At 39.2% G+C, this 22,063-nt stretch overlaps 1 protein-coding gene across 1 annotated transcript in view; it reads left to right on the top strand.

Moving 5' to 3' along the window:
* The window catches only part of LOC102414203 (prolyl 4-hydroxylase subunit alpha-2), a 147,924-nt gene that overhangs the window by 84,198 nt on the left and 41,663 nt on the right, over positions 1-22,063 (top strand). The window contains exon 9 of the mRNA XM_044948719.2: positions 696-761. Coding sequence (XP_044804654.2) covers positions 696-761 — 66 coding nt within the window. The remainder of the gene's footprint in view (positions 1-695; positions 762-22,063) is intronic.

Genomic DNA, 22,063 nt, shown 5'->3' with positions numbered 1-22,063 from the left:
ACAGTGTCCTGAGACCCAGTGAACAGGCATGCAGCCTAAATGTTCAGAAAAGACTTCCTGGGAGAGCTTAGGTGTAAGCTAAGATTGTTCCTTTAAAACTGTTCCTTCCTAAGAAGGTGTCCCTAGAATGTCCCTCTCTCACTGCTGCCAGAATATAGTCTGAAAGTAGCTGTCTCTACAGTCAAGATTGACCCACTGGTTACAGGAATCTGTTAAACCATATTCTTGATGTTGTGGGAATAGCTTTTACTGAGGAAATGATACAGATCTTGAAAGCAAAAGCCAATCTGTTCCTATGGATGGATAAGACCTCTTTGTGATTCCACTCTGAAATGTTCCTGACTTATCCAGTTCTAGGATCAAATGTTTTCTAGAGTGGCATGCATTCCTTCTTAGTCATCTTTTCCGACCCACTTCCTTTGTTGAGTTTTCTGTCTCCACCATGCAAAAATAAGTGGGTTGGTGGTTTGTTCTTTGAATGTAACACTTAGTTCCTATATCCACCCTTTCTGTCTGGATTCCAATCTCACCTGCCTATATGTTCATATCCATCCTTGAGGAGCAGGGTGACCTCCATTTGGCTAAGATGAGTTTCTCATTCTCATAATGGTTGGGAAAACAACTATTGTTCATGCTTCTTTTCTTAACTAGTTAAGCTTAAGACCTGTATATTCACTTTTACATAAATTTCACAGGACTTTGACAGTGACCCTTTGGAATTTATTGTGATGGGGAATCGCGTGGCCACATTCATGAACTATGTAAGTATGGTCATTATGGACTTGTCCCCTAGACACACTAAGCATGAGCTGGAAGCATCACCACTGAACAAAACATTAAGGACTTCGATACAGAAATGTGTATTTTTTAAAACACGGCAATAGATTCTAATGATCAACCTCGTAAGGGAACTACTATCACTTGGTGATTAAAAGTAGAGGGGGAAAGAGGGAAAGGGAAGAGTTGCAGAATCCCCTGGGGGAGTCATTTGGTTATTCCTTAACATTGTCGGTCTCTTCATTGAGGGGTGAAGATCAGGAACCATTTGTTTTGACAATCAGGTGTGATTTCCTCCTCTGGACTAGGGCTAATTTTTTCATTTTCTTTAAGTAATTGTTTAATTTTTTAAGCTAATTTTAAAATAAACAATGAGAGGAAAAAACCCTCAGGATTCCTGCTGCTAAGTCACTTCAGTTGTGTCTGACTCTGTGCCACCCCGTAGACGGCAGCCCACCAGCCTCCCCCATCCCTGGGATTCTCCAGGCAAGAACACTGGAGTGGGTTGCCATTTCCTTCTCCAGTGCATGAAAGTGAAAAGTGAAAGTGAAGTCGCTCAGTCGTGTCCGACTCTTCGTGACCCCATGGACTGCAGCCTACCAGGCTCCTCCGTCCATGGGATTTTCCAGGCAAGAGTAGTGGAGTAGGTTGCCATTGCCTTCTCTGTCAATATGCCTAGAGGCGTATAACAGACATTTTTCTACTATCTTTCCTTCTCTACCCAAATTATGTCAAATAATACTTTGGTATTATCACACTGCTTTTAAAATTTCCAAAAATTGTTCCCAAGTTATAGCAGATTTAGATCTCACTTTTGTGAGGGACATCCCAGAGACTTTTGCTCATCACTCATGACTACTAAAGGAAATCTACCCTGAATATTCATTGAAAGGGCTGATGCTAAAGCTGAAGCTCCGATACTTTGGCCACCTGATGTGAAGAATCAAGTCATTGGAAAAGACTCTGATTCTGGAAAAGATTGAGGGCAAGAGGAGAGAAGGGTGGTAGAGAATGGGAAGTTAGCTAGCATCACTGACTCAATGGACATGAATATGAGCAAATTCTGGGAGACGGAGAAGGAGAGGGGAACCTGGTGTGCTGCAGTCCATAGGGTCACCATGAGTCAGACATGTCTTAGCGACTGAACAACAACAACAGTGACTGCTTCCAGGGGGAAAGGTTTCTCTCTCATTCTTATTCATTCCTTTTGGAAGGAAATGATTGTCAGTATTGAAATTCTGTTGTACCAACCTCAAATACCCAATTTGAGGTTGGTACAACATAAAGATCCTTCCTGTTCTTTTAATCATAATTATTAATAAGAAAAAAGCTTAATTTGGACAAAGAATATTCTTTCAGGAATTTTTTGAATATGACTTGTTTTATTTGTTTCATTGAGTGATTATAACTTAGAAAATGGATATGAGTGGTGTACTTTAGTCCCAATGGGCAGTAGTCACAATGTGTAAATTTCCTGTTTTCACCAAGATAAAATAAGAAAAATCATTAATTACAAAATTAGTGTAAGGCATTTTAGGCCTAATATTCTAGGTACAGATTATTTGGAACAGTTACCCCACATCTTTTCTCCAGCATGAACATTGGAGCAATGCTTTTATGGTATGTTAAGAAACATTGGTCAAGGATTTAGAAGAGAAGGTGGTAAAGAAATGTAATTTGAGTTCTCTTGTGAATTAACTATATTCCTAGCTCTCCCAGTCTTTGTTACTGCCACAGATATTCGGGAGTTATTCCGTTTGCTTCTCTCATAGTTAAATAGACAAGAGATGGCAGGTATGGTATTTAAAGTTGATACTAATTATAGTTCCTGGAGAAGGAAATGGCAACCCACTCCAGTATTCTTGCCTGGAAAATTCCATGGACAGAGGAACCTGGCGGGCTACAGTCCATGGGGTCACAAAGAGTCGGCCACGACTGAGCACATCAGCACTAATTATAGTTCACTTTCTTTGCCTTACGTATATGCTGCTTGCCACATTCTTGGAACAGCTGCAGTATTTATTATTTACTTTTATATAGATGATTCAGTGGAAAGGGGAGGGCCTTTTCAGTTAAGTTCAGTCACTCAGTCGTGTCCGACTCTTTGCAGCCCCATGAATTGCAGCACGCCAGGCCTCCCTGTCTATCACCAACTTCTGGAGTTCACCCAAACTCATGTCCATCGAGTCGGTGATGCCATCCAGCCATCTCATCCTCTGTCGTCCCCTTCTTCTCCTGCCCCCAATCCCTCCCAGCATCAGAGTTTTTTCCAGTGAGTCAACTCTTTGCATGAAGTGGCCAAAGTATTGGAGTTTCAGCCTCAGCATCAGTCCTTCCAATGAACAACACCCAGGACTGATCTCCTTTAGGATGGACTGGTTGGATCTCCTTGCAGTCCAAGGGACTCTCAAGAGTCTTCTCCAACACCACAGTTCAAAAGCATCAATTCTTTGGCGCTCAGCTTTCTTCACAGTCCAACTCTCATATCCATACATGACCACTGGAAAAACCATAGCCTTGACTAGACGGACCTTTGTTGGCAAAGTAATGTCTCTGCTTTTCAATATGCTATCTAGGTTGATCATAACTTACCTTCCAAGGAGTAAGTGTCTTTTAATTTCATGGCTGCAGTCACCACCTGCAGTGATTTTGGAGCCCCCAAAAATAAAGTCTGACATTGTTTCCACTGTTTCCCCATCTATTTCCTATGAAGTGATGGGACCAGATGCCATGATCTTAGTTTTCTGAATGTTGAACTTTAAGCCAACTTTTTCACTCTCCACTTTCACTTTCATCAAGAGGCTTTCCAGTTCCTTTTCATTCTGCCATAAGGGTGGTGTCATCAGGTTATTGATATTTCTCCCGGCAATCTTGAAATGTTCTGATGCTGAATCTGCTAGAAACTAGCTGCGTATAATTGGCAAGTTGTTACCTTTAGGTTTTTTTGTCCGCATTGATTTATTGGTTAGTTAAAGGTATTGAAATAACTTGTCCCAATTTTTAATCCACTTTTATTAGCCTCTGCAACAGTCAATTAGAAAATATTTATTGGCAAAAAAGAAAGAAAATATGTATTAGCACCTGCGAGCTCCCCTGGTGGCTCAGTGGTAAAGAATCTGCCTGCAATGCAGGAGCCAGAGGAGATGTGGGTTCGATCTCTGGGTCAGGAAGATCCCCTTGAGGAGGGCATGGCAACCCACATCAGTATTCTTGCCTGGAGAATCCTATGGACAGAGGAGTCTGTCGGGCTAACGGTCCATAGGGTCACAAAGAGTCAGAAATGACTGAAGCGACTTAGCACACACACATTGGAACCTACAGTGTACTAGGCATTGATTATTAGTAGGTGCTGAGAATGTTGCAGTGAATAGAATCATGAAAGTGTCCACGCTTGTGAAGATTAAATTCCAATGGTGTAATTTAACAATAAATATGAAAAATTAAAAATCTAATAATAAAATGAATGCATATTTTAGAAGTCTTATAAAGGAATTAATTATAGTGGTATTAAGAAAAATAATCTATGTTGGAAGATTTTGTTGATTAGGGAAAATCTCTTTTAAGGAAATTACATCGGGGTAATAATGAGCCAGCTGTGTGAATGTTCTGAAAGATGAGTGTAACAAGTGCAAAGGTCTGAGACAGAGAAAAACTTAGCACAAAGAAATATTTTGAAAGTAGCTCTTTCAATTTCAGCCACCATTTCCTGACATTTTCAGACAATCCTGGTCTCCCAGCCCTTGGATAATGGCAGGTGTTCAGTTTTCCAGAGACTCACATAGTAACAAGGCATTGGGAGCACGCTCGTGTGGACCTTGAGTCATTGTCATGTTACTACACAGGAAATATGAAGGTGCTCTTCATTCCTGTGTCAGGCTTGTACCTCTGCTGTAATGGGTGGCACACCAGTTAGTCTGACCCAAACCCTCATCCTGAGATGTCTGAGCCTTGTTTACCATTATGTTTTGAGGGCATGAATGATACACTTGTCCCTTTACTATTAAAATTCCACAAGTCCAAGAAACCCTCCAGTGGATCACCCGAGCACCATATTTTTCCTTATTTCCATTCTGTAACAGCAACACTTACCTTCTTTAAAAAAAAAAAATGTTTAGGCTACACCACACCCCATGTGGACTCTTAGTGCCCCAACCAGGGATAGAATCCATACCCCCTGAATAAGTGTGGAGTCTTAACCACTGGACTGCCAGGGAAGTCCCAGCACTATTTCCTCTTGATGATCACAGGGTCAGTGACCTGTCAGAAAAGTGACTCCTTTCATTTCTTCCTGGTCTCTTGGCATGAAGTGCTTAAAGGGACAGTGCCATAGCCATAGCTTAAATTTCATTAGGATTCTCTGTATCCCCTGTAGAAGCTTTCTATTCTGGTGATCAGGTCCTATAGAGTAGTGCTGTCCAATAGAACATTCTACAGTAATGGAAATGTATAGTGTTTGTGCTATTTATTATGGTAGCCACTGTCTCATGTGGCTATTGAGCACTTGAAATATGACTAGTGCAACTAAAGAACTTAATTTTTAATTTAATTACATTTTTAAATTTGAACAGATATACATGGCTAATTTCTACCTTATTTGGTAATGGTAGCTCTAGATCAGTAGAGCCTAAAAATTGTAGAGATAGGAAACAGAAATTCTCCAGGTGAATCACTCTTGAGTGGCATGAAGTGGAGCCATTCCAGTTTTCATCCCAGGGTTCCCAGACCCATGTATTCTGCATATAGAATGCATCCTGAAAGATGACCTTGTCTTTGCAGAATATAATTAGAATGTTCAAGCTTACACCTTACTGGAATCTTGAAGAGATCTCTACTGTGTCAGGCTACTATTTTTTTGGGTGGTAGACTGTGATAGGACCAGTTGGCCATTTGATCATAACTATTAAAGATTGTGAAAATTCAGGATCCTACCACATTTGTGAAGTCTTTAAATATCCAGTAGTTGGTCCAGAGCAGCTTATCCCGTAATCTGCTTCTGCCTGTTCACAGCTAAAACAGAAAGTTGGCTAACTTTAAGTGGGTACTGTAGCAGGAAGGTTAGAAATGGAGTATTTGTGGTAGAAATTGAGTGTTTAAGCTTGAAATATGAAGTGATTATGCAACAAAGCTGCCTATTGGGTTCTTGTCTGTCATATCTACCATGTCATAAGATGGGGCCGGCCCAGCAACAGGAACTTTATGGTAGACTTTCCATTCATGTGAACAAGGGAGTTGGGATTTTTATAGGAATTGTACTGAACCGGTAGATTATTTGGGTGGTATTGCCGTGTTAGCAGTATAGTCTTCCAGTCGTGAATGAGTTAGCTCAAAATGTGGGTGCAAACTGAAAATATATTGCTATTAGAAATGGTGCTGAAATGTGGTGTTTTGGAAATCATCCAAATGATTACAGCTGTGAGTGCTTCACATTGTGCGAAAAGAGATGTGATGCATGGTAAAAATAAACATAGACCTGTGCCAGTTTTACATGTGACAGGCCCCATCCCCACCTCCCACCAACATCCCTTAGAATCCAGACCCAGTAATTAGATCCTGATGGAATATGTTGACTCGGTTCTTTAGCTTCTTCAGTATACAGTGTGTTTTCCCCTTATTAGGCCCACTACTTCTTTAGTTAGGTTATGCTGTAACTTGATTTCAGTTATTGGTGTAGTGACCAGAAGGAGAAATGAAAGTAGATCCTGAGGGATATGTACCTGGTTTTACAAGGCTGAGACCTTTCTACCATGTTCGTAAATGGGGTAGATCTATCCTCTTAAAATTTTTTATTGAGATGTAATTTATATACCATAAATTTCACCCTTTTAAGTATTCAATGATTTTTAGTGTATTGCACAACATGGTGATGTAACAATCATTAATATAATTCCAGGATGTTTCCATCACCCCCAAAACAAATCCTGTGTCCTTTTAACAGTAATTCACATTCTCCCCTTCTTTTTCCCTTCTCAGTCCCTGGCAAGCATTAATCTGTTTTCTGCCTGTGTGGATTTATTTATTCTGAACATTTCATACAAACAAAATCATATAACATGCAGGCTTTTGTGTCTGTTTTCTTTCACTTAGTATTTTCAAGGTTCATCCATGTTGTAGCATGTATTTCAATACTTTTTTAGAGCTAAATAATATGCCATCGTATGGATATGCCACATTTTGTTTATCCATCAGTTGATGACCATTTGAGATTTGACTTTTTGACTATTGTGAATTATGCTACTAAGAAGATTTATGTACAGATTTTCGTGTGAACAGATATTTTAAATTCTCTTTGTTATCCTAGGAGTAGAATTACTGGGTCATATGGTAACTCTGTGTTTAACTTTTATAGAAACTGTTACACTGCTTCCTACAGTGACAGCACCGTTTTACTTTCCCACCACCAATGTATGACCGTTGCCATTTCCTCACACCCTTGTCAACACTTATTATTTTTTTCTGCTTTTTATTCTTATAGCCATCCTATGGTGAGTGATATGTTATCTTCTTTTGGCTTATATTTGCATTGCATAATGCCTAATGATACTGATCATCTTTTAATGTTTTTATTGGCCAGTTCTTTTCTTAAAATTTTTTTTAAATTTAAATTTATGTATTTTAATTGGAGGCTAATTACTTTACAATATTGTATTCTTTTGCCATACATCAACATGAATCTGCCATGGGTGTACACGTGTTTCCTATACTGAACCCCCTCCTTCCTCCCTCCCCATACCATCCCTCTGGGTCACCCCAGTGCACCAGCCCCAAGCATCCTGTATCCTGCATCGAAGCTGGACTGGCGATTCATTTCTTATATGATATTATACATGTTTCAATGCCATTCTCCCAAATCATTCCACCCTCTCTCTCTCCCACAGAGTCCAAAATACTGTTCTATACTATTGGGCAGTTCTTTATCTTCATTGGAGATATATTTAAATCCATTGTCCCTTTTAAAATTAGGTTGTCTTTTTATTGAGTTTCATGTATTCTTTTCTATATCCAGGATACTAGAACTTTATCAGATACATAACTTGAAAATATTTCTCCCATTCTGTGACTTTCCTTGATGGTGTCCTTTGATGCACAAAAGTTTTTAAATTTAACGAAGTCCAGTTAATCTGTTCTTTTCCCTTTGGTTACTTATACTTTATATGTCGCACCTAAGAAACCATTGCTTGATCCAAGGTCACAAAAATTATACCTGTATTTTCTCTTAAGAGTTTTATTTATTTATTTATTTATTTTTTCGTTTCATACATGATATTTTACATGTTTCAATGCCATTCTCCCAAATCTTCCCACCCTCTCCCTCTCCCACAGAGTCCATAAGACTGTTCTATACATCAGTGTCTCTTTTGCTGTCTTGTACACAGGGTTATTGTTACCATCTTTCTAAATTCCATATATATGCGTTAGTATACTGTATTGGTGTTTTTCTTTCTGGCTTATTTCACTCTGTATAATAGGCTCCAGTTTCATCCACTTCATTAGAACTGATTCAAATGTATTCTTTTTAATGGCCGAGTAATACTCCATTGTGTATATGTACCACAGCTTTCTTATCCATTCATCTGCTGATGGACATCTAGGTTGCTTCCATGTCCTGGCTGTTATAAACAGTGCTGTGATGAACACTGGGGTTCACGTGTCTCTTTCCCTTCTGGTTTCCTCAGTGTGTATGCCCAGCAGTGGGATTGCTGGATCATAAGGCAGTTCTATTTCCAGTTTTTTAAGGAATCTCCACACTGTTCTCCATAGTGGCTGTACTAGTTTGCATTCCCACCAACAGTGTAAGAGGGTTCCCTTTCCTCCACACCCTCTCCAGCATTTATTACTTGTAGACGTTTGGATTGCAGCCCTTCTGACTGGTGTGAAATGGTACCTCATAGTGGTTTTGATTTGCATTTTTCTGATAATGAGTGATGTTGAGCATCTTTTCATGTGTTTGTTAGCCATCTGTATGTCTTCTTTGGAGAAATGTCTGTTTAGTTCTTTGGCCCATTTTTTGATTGGGTCATTTATTTTTCTGGAGTTGAGCTGTAGGAGTTGCTTGTATATTCTCGAGATTAGTTGTTTGTCAGTTGCTTCATTTGCTATTATCTTCTCCCATTCTGAAGGCTGTCTTTTCACTTTGCTAATAGTTTCCTTTGATGTGCAGAAGCTTTTAAGTTTAATTAGGTCCCATTTGTTTATTTTTGTTTTTATTTCCAATATTTCTGGGAGGTGGGTCATAGAGGATCCTGCTGTGATGTATGTCAGAAAGTGTTTTGCCTATGTTCTCCTCTAGGAGTTTTATAGTTTCTGGTCTTACGTCGAGATCTTTAATCCATTTTGAGTTTATTTTTGTGTATGGTGTTAGAAAGTGTTCTAGTTTCATTCTTTTACAAGTGGTTGACCAGATTTCCCAGCACCACTTGTTAAAGAGATTGTCTTTAATCCATTGTATATTCTTGCCTCCTTTGTCAAAGATAAGGTGTCCATATGTGTGTGGATTTATCTCTGGGCTTTCTATTTTGTTCCATTGATCTATATTCCTGTCTTTGTGCCAGTACCATACTGTCTTGATAACTGCGGCTTTGTAGTAGAGCCTGAAGTCAGGTAGATTGATTCCTCCAGTTCCATTCTTCTTTCTCAAGATCGCTTTGGCTATTCGAGGTTTTTTGTATTTCCATACAAATTGTGAAATTATTTGTTCTAGCTCTGTGAAGAATACTGTTGGTAGCTTGATAGGGATTGCATTGAATCTATAAATTGCTTTGGGCAGTATACTCATTTTCACTATATTGATTCTTCCAATCCATGAACATGGTATATTTCTCCATCTGTTAGTGTCCTCTTTGATTTCTTTCACCAGTGTTTTATAGTTTTCTATATATAGGTCTTTAGTTTCTTTAGGTAGATATATTCCTAAGTATTTTATTCTTTCTGTTGCAATGGTGAATAGAATTGTTTCCTTAATTTCTCTTTCTGTTTTCTCATTATTAGTGTATATGAATGCAAGGGATTTCTGTGTGTTGATTTTATATCCTGCAACTTTACTATAGTCATTGATTAGTTCTAGTAATTTTCTGGTGGAGTCTTTAGGGTTTTCTATGTAGAGGATCATGTCATCTGCAAATAGTGAGAGCTTTACTTCTTCTTTTCCAATTTGGATTCCTTTTATTTCTTTTTCTGCTCTGATTGCTGTGGCCAAAACTTCCAAAACTATGTTGAATAGTTTTATAATTCTGGCTGTTGTATTTAAGTTTGATACATTTTGAGTCAACTTTTTTTTTTGGCTGTGCCATGCAGCTTGTAGGATCTCAATTCCTCTACCAGGGATTGAACCTAGGCCACAGCAGTGAAAGCCAGGAATCTTAACCACTGGGGAACTTTCCAAGTTAATTTTTGCATGTGGTGTGAGCTGTGGGTTCAACTTCATTCTCTTGCACTTAGATATCCATTTGTCCCAGCACCATTTGTTGAAAAGATTGTTCTTTCCTTAGTGTAAGTTTTGAAATCAATGAATGTGTACTTCAACTTTATTTTTCTTTTCCAGGATTTTTGCTATTCTGGGTCCCTTGCATTTCCACAGGAACTTCAGGATAGGTTTTTTTCATTTATATGAACAAGGGAGTTGGAATTTTGATAGAGATTTCATTGAGCCTATAAATTGTTGGGATAGTACTGCCATTAGGCAATATAGTCTTCCAGTTCAATAACATGAAGGGTGTTTTTCTATTTATTTAGGTCTTTTTTAATTTCCCTCAGTAGTGCTTTGTAGTTATCAGTATGCATGTCTTCCACTTCTTTTTTCATGTGTGTGGTTTCTAGTTCAGATTTTTTAAAATTGTAGTATACTTGATTTATAGTGTTTTACACTATAATGTTTTTCATGTACACCAAAGTAATTCAGTTATTTATATATATAGTATATTTTTTCAAACTTTCCCGTTATAGATTATTGCAAGATATTTATACATAGTCGTGTGTATCTGTTAATACCAAATTCCTAATTGATTCCTGCCTGCACTGATTTACCTTCTGATAGCTGTAAGTTTATGCTCTGATAACTATATGTTTTTTTTTTCTACATCTTTAGGGGAACCTTAATTTGTATACCATACCCCTGTATCTTTTAGTCGCCTGAGATATTGCACCACCAGTGTGTTCTTTTCCACTAATATCCTATCCCAATTTACCGTTACTGAAGGTTTGAACAAATATACAACTACACCATTCCAGGGACTATTAATATTACATCTCCCACCAATGATAGGGTCCTCATTGCTAGCCACCAAGCAGGTAACTGACTGCCAAAATCTTATCTTCAGTTCAGTTCAGTCGCTCAGTCGTGTCCGACTCTTTGCGACCCCATGAATCACAGCACACCAGGCCTCCCTGTCCATCACCAACTCCTGGAGTTCACTCAAACTCTTGTCCATTGAGTCGGTGATGCCATCCAGCCATCTCATCCTCTGTTGTCCCCTTCTCCTCCTGCCCCCAATCCCTCCCAACATCAGGGTCTTTTCCAATGAGTCAACTCTTCACATGAGGTAGCCAAAGTACTGGAGTTTCAGCTGTAGCATCATTCCTTCCAGTGAACACCCAGGACCAATCTCCTTTAGGATGGACTGGTTGGATCTCCTTGCAGTCCAAAGGACTCGAAAGAGTCTTCTCCAACACCACAGTTCAAAAGCATCAATTCTTTGCTGCTCAGCTTTCTTCACAGTCCAACTCTTGCATCCATACATGACCATTGGAAAAACCATAGCCTTGACTAGATGGACCTTTGTTGGCAAAGTAATGTCTCTGCTTTTCAGTATGCTATCTAGGTTGGTCATAACTTTCCTTCCAAGAGTAAGCGTCTTTTAATTTCATGACTGCAGTCACCATCTGCAGTGATTTTGGAGCCCCCAAAAATAAAGTCTGACACTGTTTCCACTGTTTCCCCATCTACTTCCTAGAATCTATGTATTAGAACCACTCAGTTTACTAAGTTTTTAGGTCAGTTCTAAATACAGACTCTGAACTGGAGATCTGCATTCAAGAATAATATTAGAAATTGTGGGAAACAGGGTTGGGCAGTGCAGTAAGATGAACTATGATTCAGCTGCAAAACAGACCTGAGTCAATCCTCTGAGAAGGTCTGGAACTTGGAAGACCCCTTATAATTGCCCTAAATTGAGGCAAGATGCCTAGACCTTCCTACTCTGGCTTCAGCCCAGCATTGAAGAAGACTGTCCGTAGGGAGCTTGTAACATAGGTGAGGCAGTTCTTCTCAGATGAGGGTAGTATCTAGAGAGGGACATACTTGTGAGTCATCAGCAAGCAACACTCCTGACAGCTTCAGAAATGAATACCTCAATCCAGAAAGAAGCATCTGGGTGGCTCACCTGCCTCATAGGCTTTACAGTGTGAGCCCTGGGCTGATTGGCTGAAAGGAGGCAGAGAAAGGGAAAAATATTAGATTGCAAGGGGCAAAAGAACACAGGTTGATATGTGTCAAAAATTTCTTTTCAAGGAGTCCTTGGAAGGCAGGGTTGGATCTGCTCCTCCTGGGCAGTTGCAGATAAAGTATGGCCCAGTGACGCTCATGGTGTTGTTTCCTGCTGTAAGCCTCAGAGAAGGGGAAACCTGGGCCAAGTAGTCTGTATAGAACATGGACCCCAAGGGAAGGGGCAGTTGGAAGAAAGCTAGAGGCCTATCCTTGAGGCTGCAGAGATGAGTTGTAGTTCAAAGATATTGGTAACAAGAAAGGGATAGCAGCAGGGCTTTACCAGCTAGAGTCCAGGTGATACAGCAACCCATGGATTTTATGTGAATTCTGATAATGGTAAGTCCATGGGGACTGAGTAGCCAGTGATATCTCTTAAGGGATGTACAAAAAAAATATCAAAATGGATTAAAGAACTAAATGTAGAACTGGGTATGTAGGGGACTTCCCTGGTGTCTCAGTGACTAAGACTCTGAGCTCCCAATGCAGTGGGCCTCAGTTCAATCCTTGGTCAGGAAACTATTTTCCACTTGCTGCAACTGAGAGTTCACATGTCACAACCAAAGATCTGCATGCCACGACTAGAAGATCCCACGGTGCCACAGTGAAGATGGATGATCCTGAGTGCCACAAATAAGACCTGGCACAGCCAAATAAATAAAACATTTTTTTTAAAGTCTAGATATATAAAACTCCTAGAGGAAAATACAGTCAGAACACGCTGACGTAAATTACAGCAGTATTTGTTTGAATCCGTCTCCTAAAGTAAAGGAAATAAAAGCAAAACTAAACAAATGGGACAAAAGCTTTTGCACAACAAAGGAAACTCTGTCAACAAAACAAGAAGATGACCTACTGAGCAGGGGAAAATATTTGCAAATGATATTAGTGATAAGAGATTCATATTCATATATAAGCAGTTCATACAACTCAACATTTAAAAAATCTTGATTAAAAAGTGGGCAGAAGGAGCGGTCCCAAGATAATGGAGGAATAGGACAGGGAGACCACTTTCTCCCAGACAAATTCATCAAAAGATCACTTGAATGCTGAGCAACTTCCACAAAACAACTTCTGAAGCTGGCAGAGAACACCAGGCACCCAGAAAGGCAGCCCATTCTCTTTGAAAGGAGGTAGGACAAAATATAAAAGACAAAAAGAGAGACAACAGAGTTAGGGATGGAAACCCATCCTGGGGAGAGAGTCGTGAAAGAGAAGTTTCCAAACAGTAGGAGACCCTCTCACAGGTGTGTCTATGGGGAGTTTTGGAATCTCAGAGGGCAACATAGCCAGGAGAAGAAAAAACCCCACAGAATACATGCCTAACCACAACTACCAGTGGAGAAGTAGCCCAGACACACACTTCTGCCACCAGTGAGGATGGGGGGGCCGGACAGGGAGGCATGGGCTGCATAATCGGTGCTTAGGGTAAGGACTGGGCCTGAATGCCCTGAGGACAATTTGAGGGAGCTAACATGAGACAGCAGCCCAAGCTGTGGGACTGCCAGAGAGAGAGAAAAAGAACTTCCCTGTGAAAGGCTAACGCACAGCCTGGCCTGCTCACAGAACAAAGGATTGAGTGAATACCAAGGGAGAGCTTGTTGACTGCGTATAGGATCCACTCCCCACCAGAGGCAGAGAGGCAGGCAAGTGACAGCCGGAGCTGAAAGGCAAGGGATTGTTGCAATCTCGACCTGAGACTGGCATCCTCCACCAAACTGTGAGCAGGCTCCCAGTTGCTAACCATGTCTTCCTGGGATCCTAAACAGTTGACATCTGCCAGGAGGGTCGGAGCCTGAGATCAGCTTTCCAGAGGAGACATGGCACACCGGGGAAAATGAGCGGCTGAGACCGGGGAGGTCATTAAGACACATGGCCCTCCTGGAACAGTGTGCTCACCAAGCACCTGGTTGCCTGAGCTGCTTGGACCTGGGAAAGGTACAAAACACAAACCGAACAGAGTCTGTGCCCTTGTGGGGTACCCAAGAACCTGAGCAGTTTAGACTAGGGAAGTGCACAAAATGCAGGGCCCGCTTTGGACAGTGCTCCTGCAGAGCACCCTGGAGCCTGAGCAGTGTAGACCCGTTAAGCAAACACCACCTTGAGCTGGGGCAAACCCAGTGTGGTCCATATATTGCGAGCACTCCCCACACACACCAGTGATATTTGTTTGCAGTGTCCCTCAATCCCCACAACACAACTGAACAAGTGAGCCTAAATAAGTGACCACCTTTGCCTTCTTGTATCAGGGTAGAGATTAGACACTGAAGAGACCTGAAAGAAGACGAAGCCAAAATAAACAAGGAAGAGGGAAACGCTTTGGAAGTGACAGGTGCAACAGATTAAAACCCTGTAGTTAACATTGACTAAGCATTGGAGGGGGCTTACAGACCTTGTGAATAAGTACAAGCTGGAACAAGGAACTACCTGAAACTGAACTGATGCTACACTGCCCACAACCGCTCCAGAGGAATTCCTAGATATATTTTTACTATTATCACTACTAAAGTTTTTTGAAATTTAAGTTCTTTATTGCTCCTTTAATTTTCATTTTTATAACCTACTATTACCTTGCAAAAAAAGACCCTATTTTTAAAGCAAATTTCATGTATATATTTTTTAGATTTTGTATTTTTAATTTTTTTTTGAGCATCTAACCTCTACTCTAGATTTTTAATCTTTACTTTTTGGTATTTGTTATCAACTTTGTACCTTTAAGAATCTAATCTTCAGTATCCATTTTCACTTAGGGGTGTGATTACTGGCTTGATTTCTCTCTCCCCTTCTGATGCTCCCTTTTCTCCACCAGGTCACCTCTATCTCCTCCCTTCCCCTTTCTCTTCTCTATTTAACTCTGAATCTGTCTGGGTGTTTCAGGCTGGGAAGAACACTTAGGGAACACTTAGGGAACTGATTACTGGCTAGACTGGTGTCTCCCCTTTTGACTCCCCCTCTTCTCCTCCTGGTCACCTCTATCTCCCTCCTCCTCCTCCTCCATGTAACTCTGTGAACCTCTCCGGGTGTCCCTCACTTTGGAGAATTGTTTCACCATTAACCTAGATGTTTTTCACTGTGCTGTATGGAGGGAGAAGTCTTGAGGCTACTGTAAGAATAAGACTGAAAGCCAGAGGCAGGAGGCTTAACTCCAGAACTTGAGAACATCAGAGAACTCCTGATTCTAGGGAACATTAATAGACAAAAGCTCACCCAAAAGCCTCCATATCTACAATGAAACCAAGCTCAACTCAAGAGCCAACAAGTTCCAGAGCAAGACATACACCATGCTAATTCTCCAGCAAAGCAGGAACACAGCCCTGAGCATTAAAAGACAGGCTGCCCAAAGCCATGCCAAACCCATAGATACCGAAAAACTCACTACTGGACACTTCATTGCACTTCAGAGAGAAGAGATCCAGCTTCACCCACCAGAACACAGATGCCAGCTCCCCTAACCAGGAAACCTTGACAAGCCACTAATCCAACCCCACCCACAGGGAGCAGGCTCCACAATAAAGAGGAACCACGAACTTCCAGCCTACAGAAAGGGCACCCCAAACACAGCAATCTAAACAAAATGTAAAGGCAAAGAAATACTCAGCAGGTAAAAGAACATGATAAATGCCCACCAAACCAAAGAGGAGGAGATAGGGAGTCTACCTGACAAAGAATTTAGAATAATGATAGTATAGATGTTTCAAAATCTTGAAAACAAAATGGAGTTACAGATAAATAGACTAGAGACAAGGATTAAGAAGATGCAAGAAATGTTTAACAAGGACCTAGAAGAAATAAAGAAGAGTTAATCAATAATGAATAATGCAATAAATGAGATAAAAAACAGTCTGGAGAGAAACAATAGTAGAATAACTGAGGCAGAAGATAGGATAAGTGAGGGGGAAGATAGAATGGTGGAAATATATGAAGCAGAAAAAAAAAAGAATTAAATGAGGACAACCTCAGAGACCTCTGGGACAATGTTAAGCACCCCAACATTCAAATCATAGGAGTCCCAGAAGAAGATGAAAGGGCATGAGAAAATACTTGAGATAATATTTGAAATCTTCCCTAAAATGGGGAAGGAAATAGCCACCCAGGTTCCAGAAATCCAGAGAGTCCCAAACAGGATAAACCCAAGGCAAAACACCCCAAGACACACATTAGTCAAATTAATGAAGATCAGACACAAAGAGGAAATATTAAAAGCAGCAAGGGGAAAGCAACAAATAACACACAAGAGGATTCCCATAAGGATAACAGCTGATCTTTCAATAGAAACTGTTCAGGCCAGAGGGGAATGGCAAGACATACTTAAAGTGATGAAAGAGAAAAACCTACAACCCAGATTACTATACCCAGCAAGGATCTCATTCAAATATGAAGGAGAAATCAAAAGCTTTACACACAAAACCTGAGAGAATTCAGCATCACCAGACCAGCTCTTCAACAAATGCTAAAGGGTCTTCTTTAGACAGGAAACACAAAAGGTTTATAAACTTGAACCCAAAACAACAAAGAAAATGGCAACGGAATCATACTTGTCAATAATTACCTTAAATGTAAATGGGTTAAATGCCCCAACCAATAGACAAAGACTGGCTGAATCGATACAAAAACAAGACCTCTATATATGCTGTCTACAAGAGACCCACCTCAAACCAAGGGACACATACAGACTGAAAGTGAAGGGCTGGAAAAAGATATTTCTTGCAAATGGAGACCAAAAAAAAGCAGGAGTAGCAATACTCATAGCAAATAAAATAGACTTTGAAGTAAAGACCGTGAAAGAGACAAAGAAGGACACTACATAATGATGAAAGGATCAATCCAAGAAGAAGATATAACAATTATATATATATATATATATATATATATATATATATATACACACACACACACCCCCACAGGAGCGCCTCAGTACATAAGGCAAATGCTAACAAGTATGAAAGGAGAAATTAACAGTAACATAATAATAGTGGGAGACTTTAATGCCCCACTCACACCTATGGATAGATCAACCAAACAGATAATTAGCAAGGAAACACAAAACTTTAAATGATAGAGTGGGCCAGTTAGACCTAATTGATATTTATAGGATATTTCACCCCCAAACAATGAATTTCACCTTTTTCTCACGTGCACATGGAACATTCTCCAGGATAGATCACATCCTGGGCCATAAATCTAGCCTAGATAAATTCAAAAAAGTTGAAATCATTCCAAGCATCTTTTCTGACCACAATGCAGTAAGATCAGATGTCAATTACAGGGAAAAAAAGCTATTAAAAATATAAACATATGGAGGTTAAACAACATGCTTCTGAATAAAAAACAAATAATGGAAGAAATAAAAAAGGAAATCAAAACAGGCATAGCAACAAATGAAAATGAAAACATGACAACCCAAAACCTATGGGATTCAGTAAAAGTAGTGCTAAGGGGAAGGTTCATAGCAATACAAGCTTACCTCAAGAAACAACAGCAAAATCACATAAATAACCTTAATTTTACACTTAAAGCAACTAGACAAAGAAGAAATGAAGAAACTCAGAGTTTGTAGAAGGAAAGAAATCATTAAAATTAGAGCAGAAATAAATGAAAAAGAAACAAAGGAGACTATAGCAAAAATCAACTAAACTAAAAGCTGGTTCTTTGAGAAGATAAATAGACAAACTATTACCCAGACTCAGCAAGAAAAAGAGGGAGAAGAATCAAATCAACAAAATTGGAAATGAAACTGGAGAAATCACAACAGACAACACAGAAGTAAAAAGGCTCATAAGAGACTACTATCAGGAACTATTTTATGTCAATAAAATGGACAACTTGGAAGAAATGGGCTAATTCTTAAGTATAACTTCCAAAAATGAACCAGGAAGAAATAAAAAATCTTAACAGACCTATCACAAGCATGGAAATTGAAACTATAATCAAAAATCTTCCAACAAACAAAAGCCTAGGTTCAGATAGCATCACAGGTAAATTTTACCAAAAATTTAGAGAAGAGCTGACACCTATCCCACTCAAACCCTTCCAGAAAATTGCAGAGGAAGGTAAATTCCCAAACTCATTCTATGAGGCCACCATCACCCTAATACCAAAAATGCCACAGACAAAGATACCACAAAAAAAGAAAACTACAGGCCAATATTACTGATGAACATAGATGCAAAAATCCTCAACAAAATTCTAGCAAACAGAATCCAACAACATATTAAAGAGATCATACATCATGACCAAGTGGGCTTTATTCCAGAGATGCAAGGATTCTTCAATATTTGCAAACCAGTCATTGTGATACACCACATTAACAAAGGATAAAAACCATGTGATTATCTCAATAGATGCAGAGAAAGCCTTTGACAAAATTCAACACCCACTTATGAAAACTCACTGGAAAGCAGGCACAGAAGGAATATACCTCAACATAATAGAAGCCATATATGATAAACCCACAGCAAACATTATCCTCAATGGTGAAAAATGAAAGCATTTCCCCTAAAGGAACAAGACAAAGGTGCCTACTCTCACCATTGCTATTCAACATGGTTTTGGAAGTTTTAGCCACAGCCATCAGAGAAGAAAAAGAAATAAAAAGAATCCAGACTGGGAAAGAAGACATAAAACTATCACTATTTGCAGATGACATGATCCTGTACATAGAAAACCCTAAAGACACCACCAGAAAATTACTAGAGCTAATCAATGAATGTGGTAAAGTTGCAGGATATAAAATTAACACACATAAATCCCTTGCATTGCTATACACTAACAATGAGAAAACAGAGAAATTTAGGAAACAATCTCATTCACCATTGTGATGAAAAGAATAAAATACTTAGGAATAAATGGTAAAGAAACAAAAGACCTATATATAGAAAACTATAAAACACTGATGAAAGAAATCAAAGATGACACAAATAGATGGAAAAATATACCATGTTCATGAATCGGAAGAATCAATATAGTGAAAATGAGTATACTACCCAAAGCAATCTATAGATTCAATGCAATCCCTATCTAGCTACCAATGGCATTTTCCACAGAACTGAGTACAAATAATTTCACAATTTGTATGGAAATACAAAAACCTCGAATAGCCAAAGAAATCTTGAGAAAGAAGAATGGAACTGGAGGAATCAACCTGCCTGACTTCAGACTATACTACGAAGCTGTGGTCATCAAGACAGTATGGTACTGGCAGAAAGACAGAAATATAGGTCAGTGGAACAAAATAGAAAGCCCAGAGATAAATTCACACACCTGTGGACACCTTATCTTTGACAAAGGAGGCAAAAATGTACAATGGAGAAAAAATCTCTTTAACAAGTGGTGCTGGGAAAACTGGTCAACCACCTGTAAAAGAATGAAATTAGAACACTTTCTAACACTATACACAAACATAAAGTCAAAATGGATTAAAGATCTAAATGTAAGACCAGAAACTATAAAACTCCTAGAGGAAAACATAGGCAGAACACTCTCTGACATAAATCACAGCAGGATCCTCTATGACCCACCTCCCAGAGTAATGGAACTAAAAGCAAAAATAAACCAGTGGGACATAATTAAAAGCTTTTGCACAACGAAGGAAACTATAAGAAAGGTGAAAAGACAGCCTTCAGAATGGGAGAAGATAATAACAAATGAAGCAACTGAAATCTCAAAAATATACAAGCAGCTCATGCAGCTCAATACCAGAAAAGTAAATGAGCCAATCAAAAAATGTGCCAAAGGACTCAACAGACATTTCTCCAAAGAAGACATACAGGTGGCTAACAAACACATGACAAGATGCTCAGTATCACTCATTATCAGAGAAATGCAAATCAAAACCACAATGAAGTACCATCTCACACCAGTCAGAATGGCTGCTATCAAAAAGTCTACAAACAGTGAATGCTGGAGAGGGTGTGGAGAAAGGGGAAGCCTCTTTCACTGTTGGTGTGAATGCAAACTAGTACAGCCACTATGGAGAACAGTGTGGAGATTCCTTAAAAAACTGGAAATAGAACTGCCATACGACCCGGCAATCCCACTGTTGGGCATACACACCAAGGAAACCAGAATTGAAAGAGACATGTGTACTGCAATGTTCATCACAGCACTGTTTACAATAGCCAGGACATGGAAGCAACCTAGATGTCCATCGGCAGACAAATGGATAAGAAAGCTGTGGTACATATACACAATGGAATATGACTCAGCTATTAAAAATAACACATTTGAATCAGTTCTAATAAGGTAGATGAAACTGGAGCCTATTATACAGAATGAAATAAGTCAGAAAGAAGAACACCAATACAATATATTAACACATATATATGGAATTAAGAAAGACGGTAATGACAACCCTATACACTAGACAGCAAAAGAGACACAGATATATATAAAAGACTTTTTGGATTCTGTGGGAGAAGGCAAGGGTGGGATGATTTGAGAGAATAGCATTGGAATCTGTATATTACCATATGTGAAATAGATGACCAGTCCACATTCGATACATGAAACAGGGCACTCAAAGCTGGTGCACTGGCACAACCCAGAGGGATGGAATGAGAAGGGAGGTGAGAGGGGGGGTTCGGGATGGGGGACACACATACACCTGTGGCTGATTCATGTCCATGTATGGCAAAAACCACCACATTATTGAAAAGTAATTAGCCTCCAGTTTAAATAAATTTTTTTAAAGTGGGCAGAAGAACTGAATAGACATTTTTCCAAAGAGGAAATGAAGATGGCTAGCAGGCACGTGAAAAAATGCTCAGTGTGACTAATCCTCAGGGAAATGCAAAACAAAACCACAGTGAGATAGTATCTCACACCTGTTAGAACAGCCATCATCAATAAGAACACAAATAGCACATGTTGGCAAGGATATGGAGAAAAGGGAACCTCCTGCTGTTGGTATGAATATAAATTGTTGCAGCCACTATGGAAAACAGAATGGATATTCAAGGTTTTTTGTATTTCCATACAAATTGTGAAATTATTTGTTCTAGCTCTGTGAAGAATACTGTTGGTAGCTTGATAGGGATTGCATTGAATCTATAAATTGCTTTGGGCAGTATACTCATTTTCACTATATTGATTCTTCCAATCCATGAACATGGTATATTTCTCCATCTATTAGTGTCCTCTTTAGTTTCTTTCACCAGTGTTTTATAGTTTTCTATATATAGGTCTTTAGTTTCTTTAGGTAAATATATTCCTAAGTATTTTATTCTTTCCGTTGCAATGGTGAATGGAATTGTTTCCTTAATTTCTCTTTCTGTTTTCTCATTATTAGTGTATATGAATGCAAGGGATTTCTGTGTGTTGATTTTATATCCTGCAACTTTACTATAGTCATTGATTAGTTCTAGTAATTTTCTGGTGGAGTCTTTAGGGTTTTCTATGTAGAGGATCATGTCATCTGCAAATAGTGAGAGCTTTACTTCTTCTTTTCCAATTTGGATTCCTTTTATTTCTTTTTCTGCTCTGATTGCTGTGGCCAAAACTTCCAAAACTATGTTGAATAGTAATGGTGCAAGTGGGCACCCTTGTCTTGTTCCTGACTTTAGAGGAAATGCTTTCAATTTTTCACCATTGAGGATAATGTTTGCTGTGGGTTTGTCATATATAGTTTTTATTATGTTGAGGTATGTTCCTTCTATTCCTGCTTTCTGGAGAGTTTTTATCATAAATGGATGTTGAATTTTGTCAAAGGCTTTCTCTGCATCTATTGAGATAATCATATGGTTTTTATTTTTCAATTTGTTAATGTGGTGTATTACATTGATTGATTTGCGGATATTGAAGAATCCTTGCATC

This window comes from Bubalus bubalis, chromosome 9, assembly GCF_019923935.1.
Source record: "Bubalus bubalis isolate 160015118507 breed Murrah chromosome 9, NDDB_SH_1, whole genome shotgun sequence".
NCBI lineage: Eukaryota > Metazoa > Chordata > Mammalia > Artiodactyla > Bovidae > Bubalus > Bubalus bubalis.
This window is presented reverse-complemented; position numbering and strand designations above follow the sequence as displayed.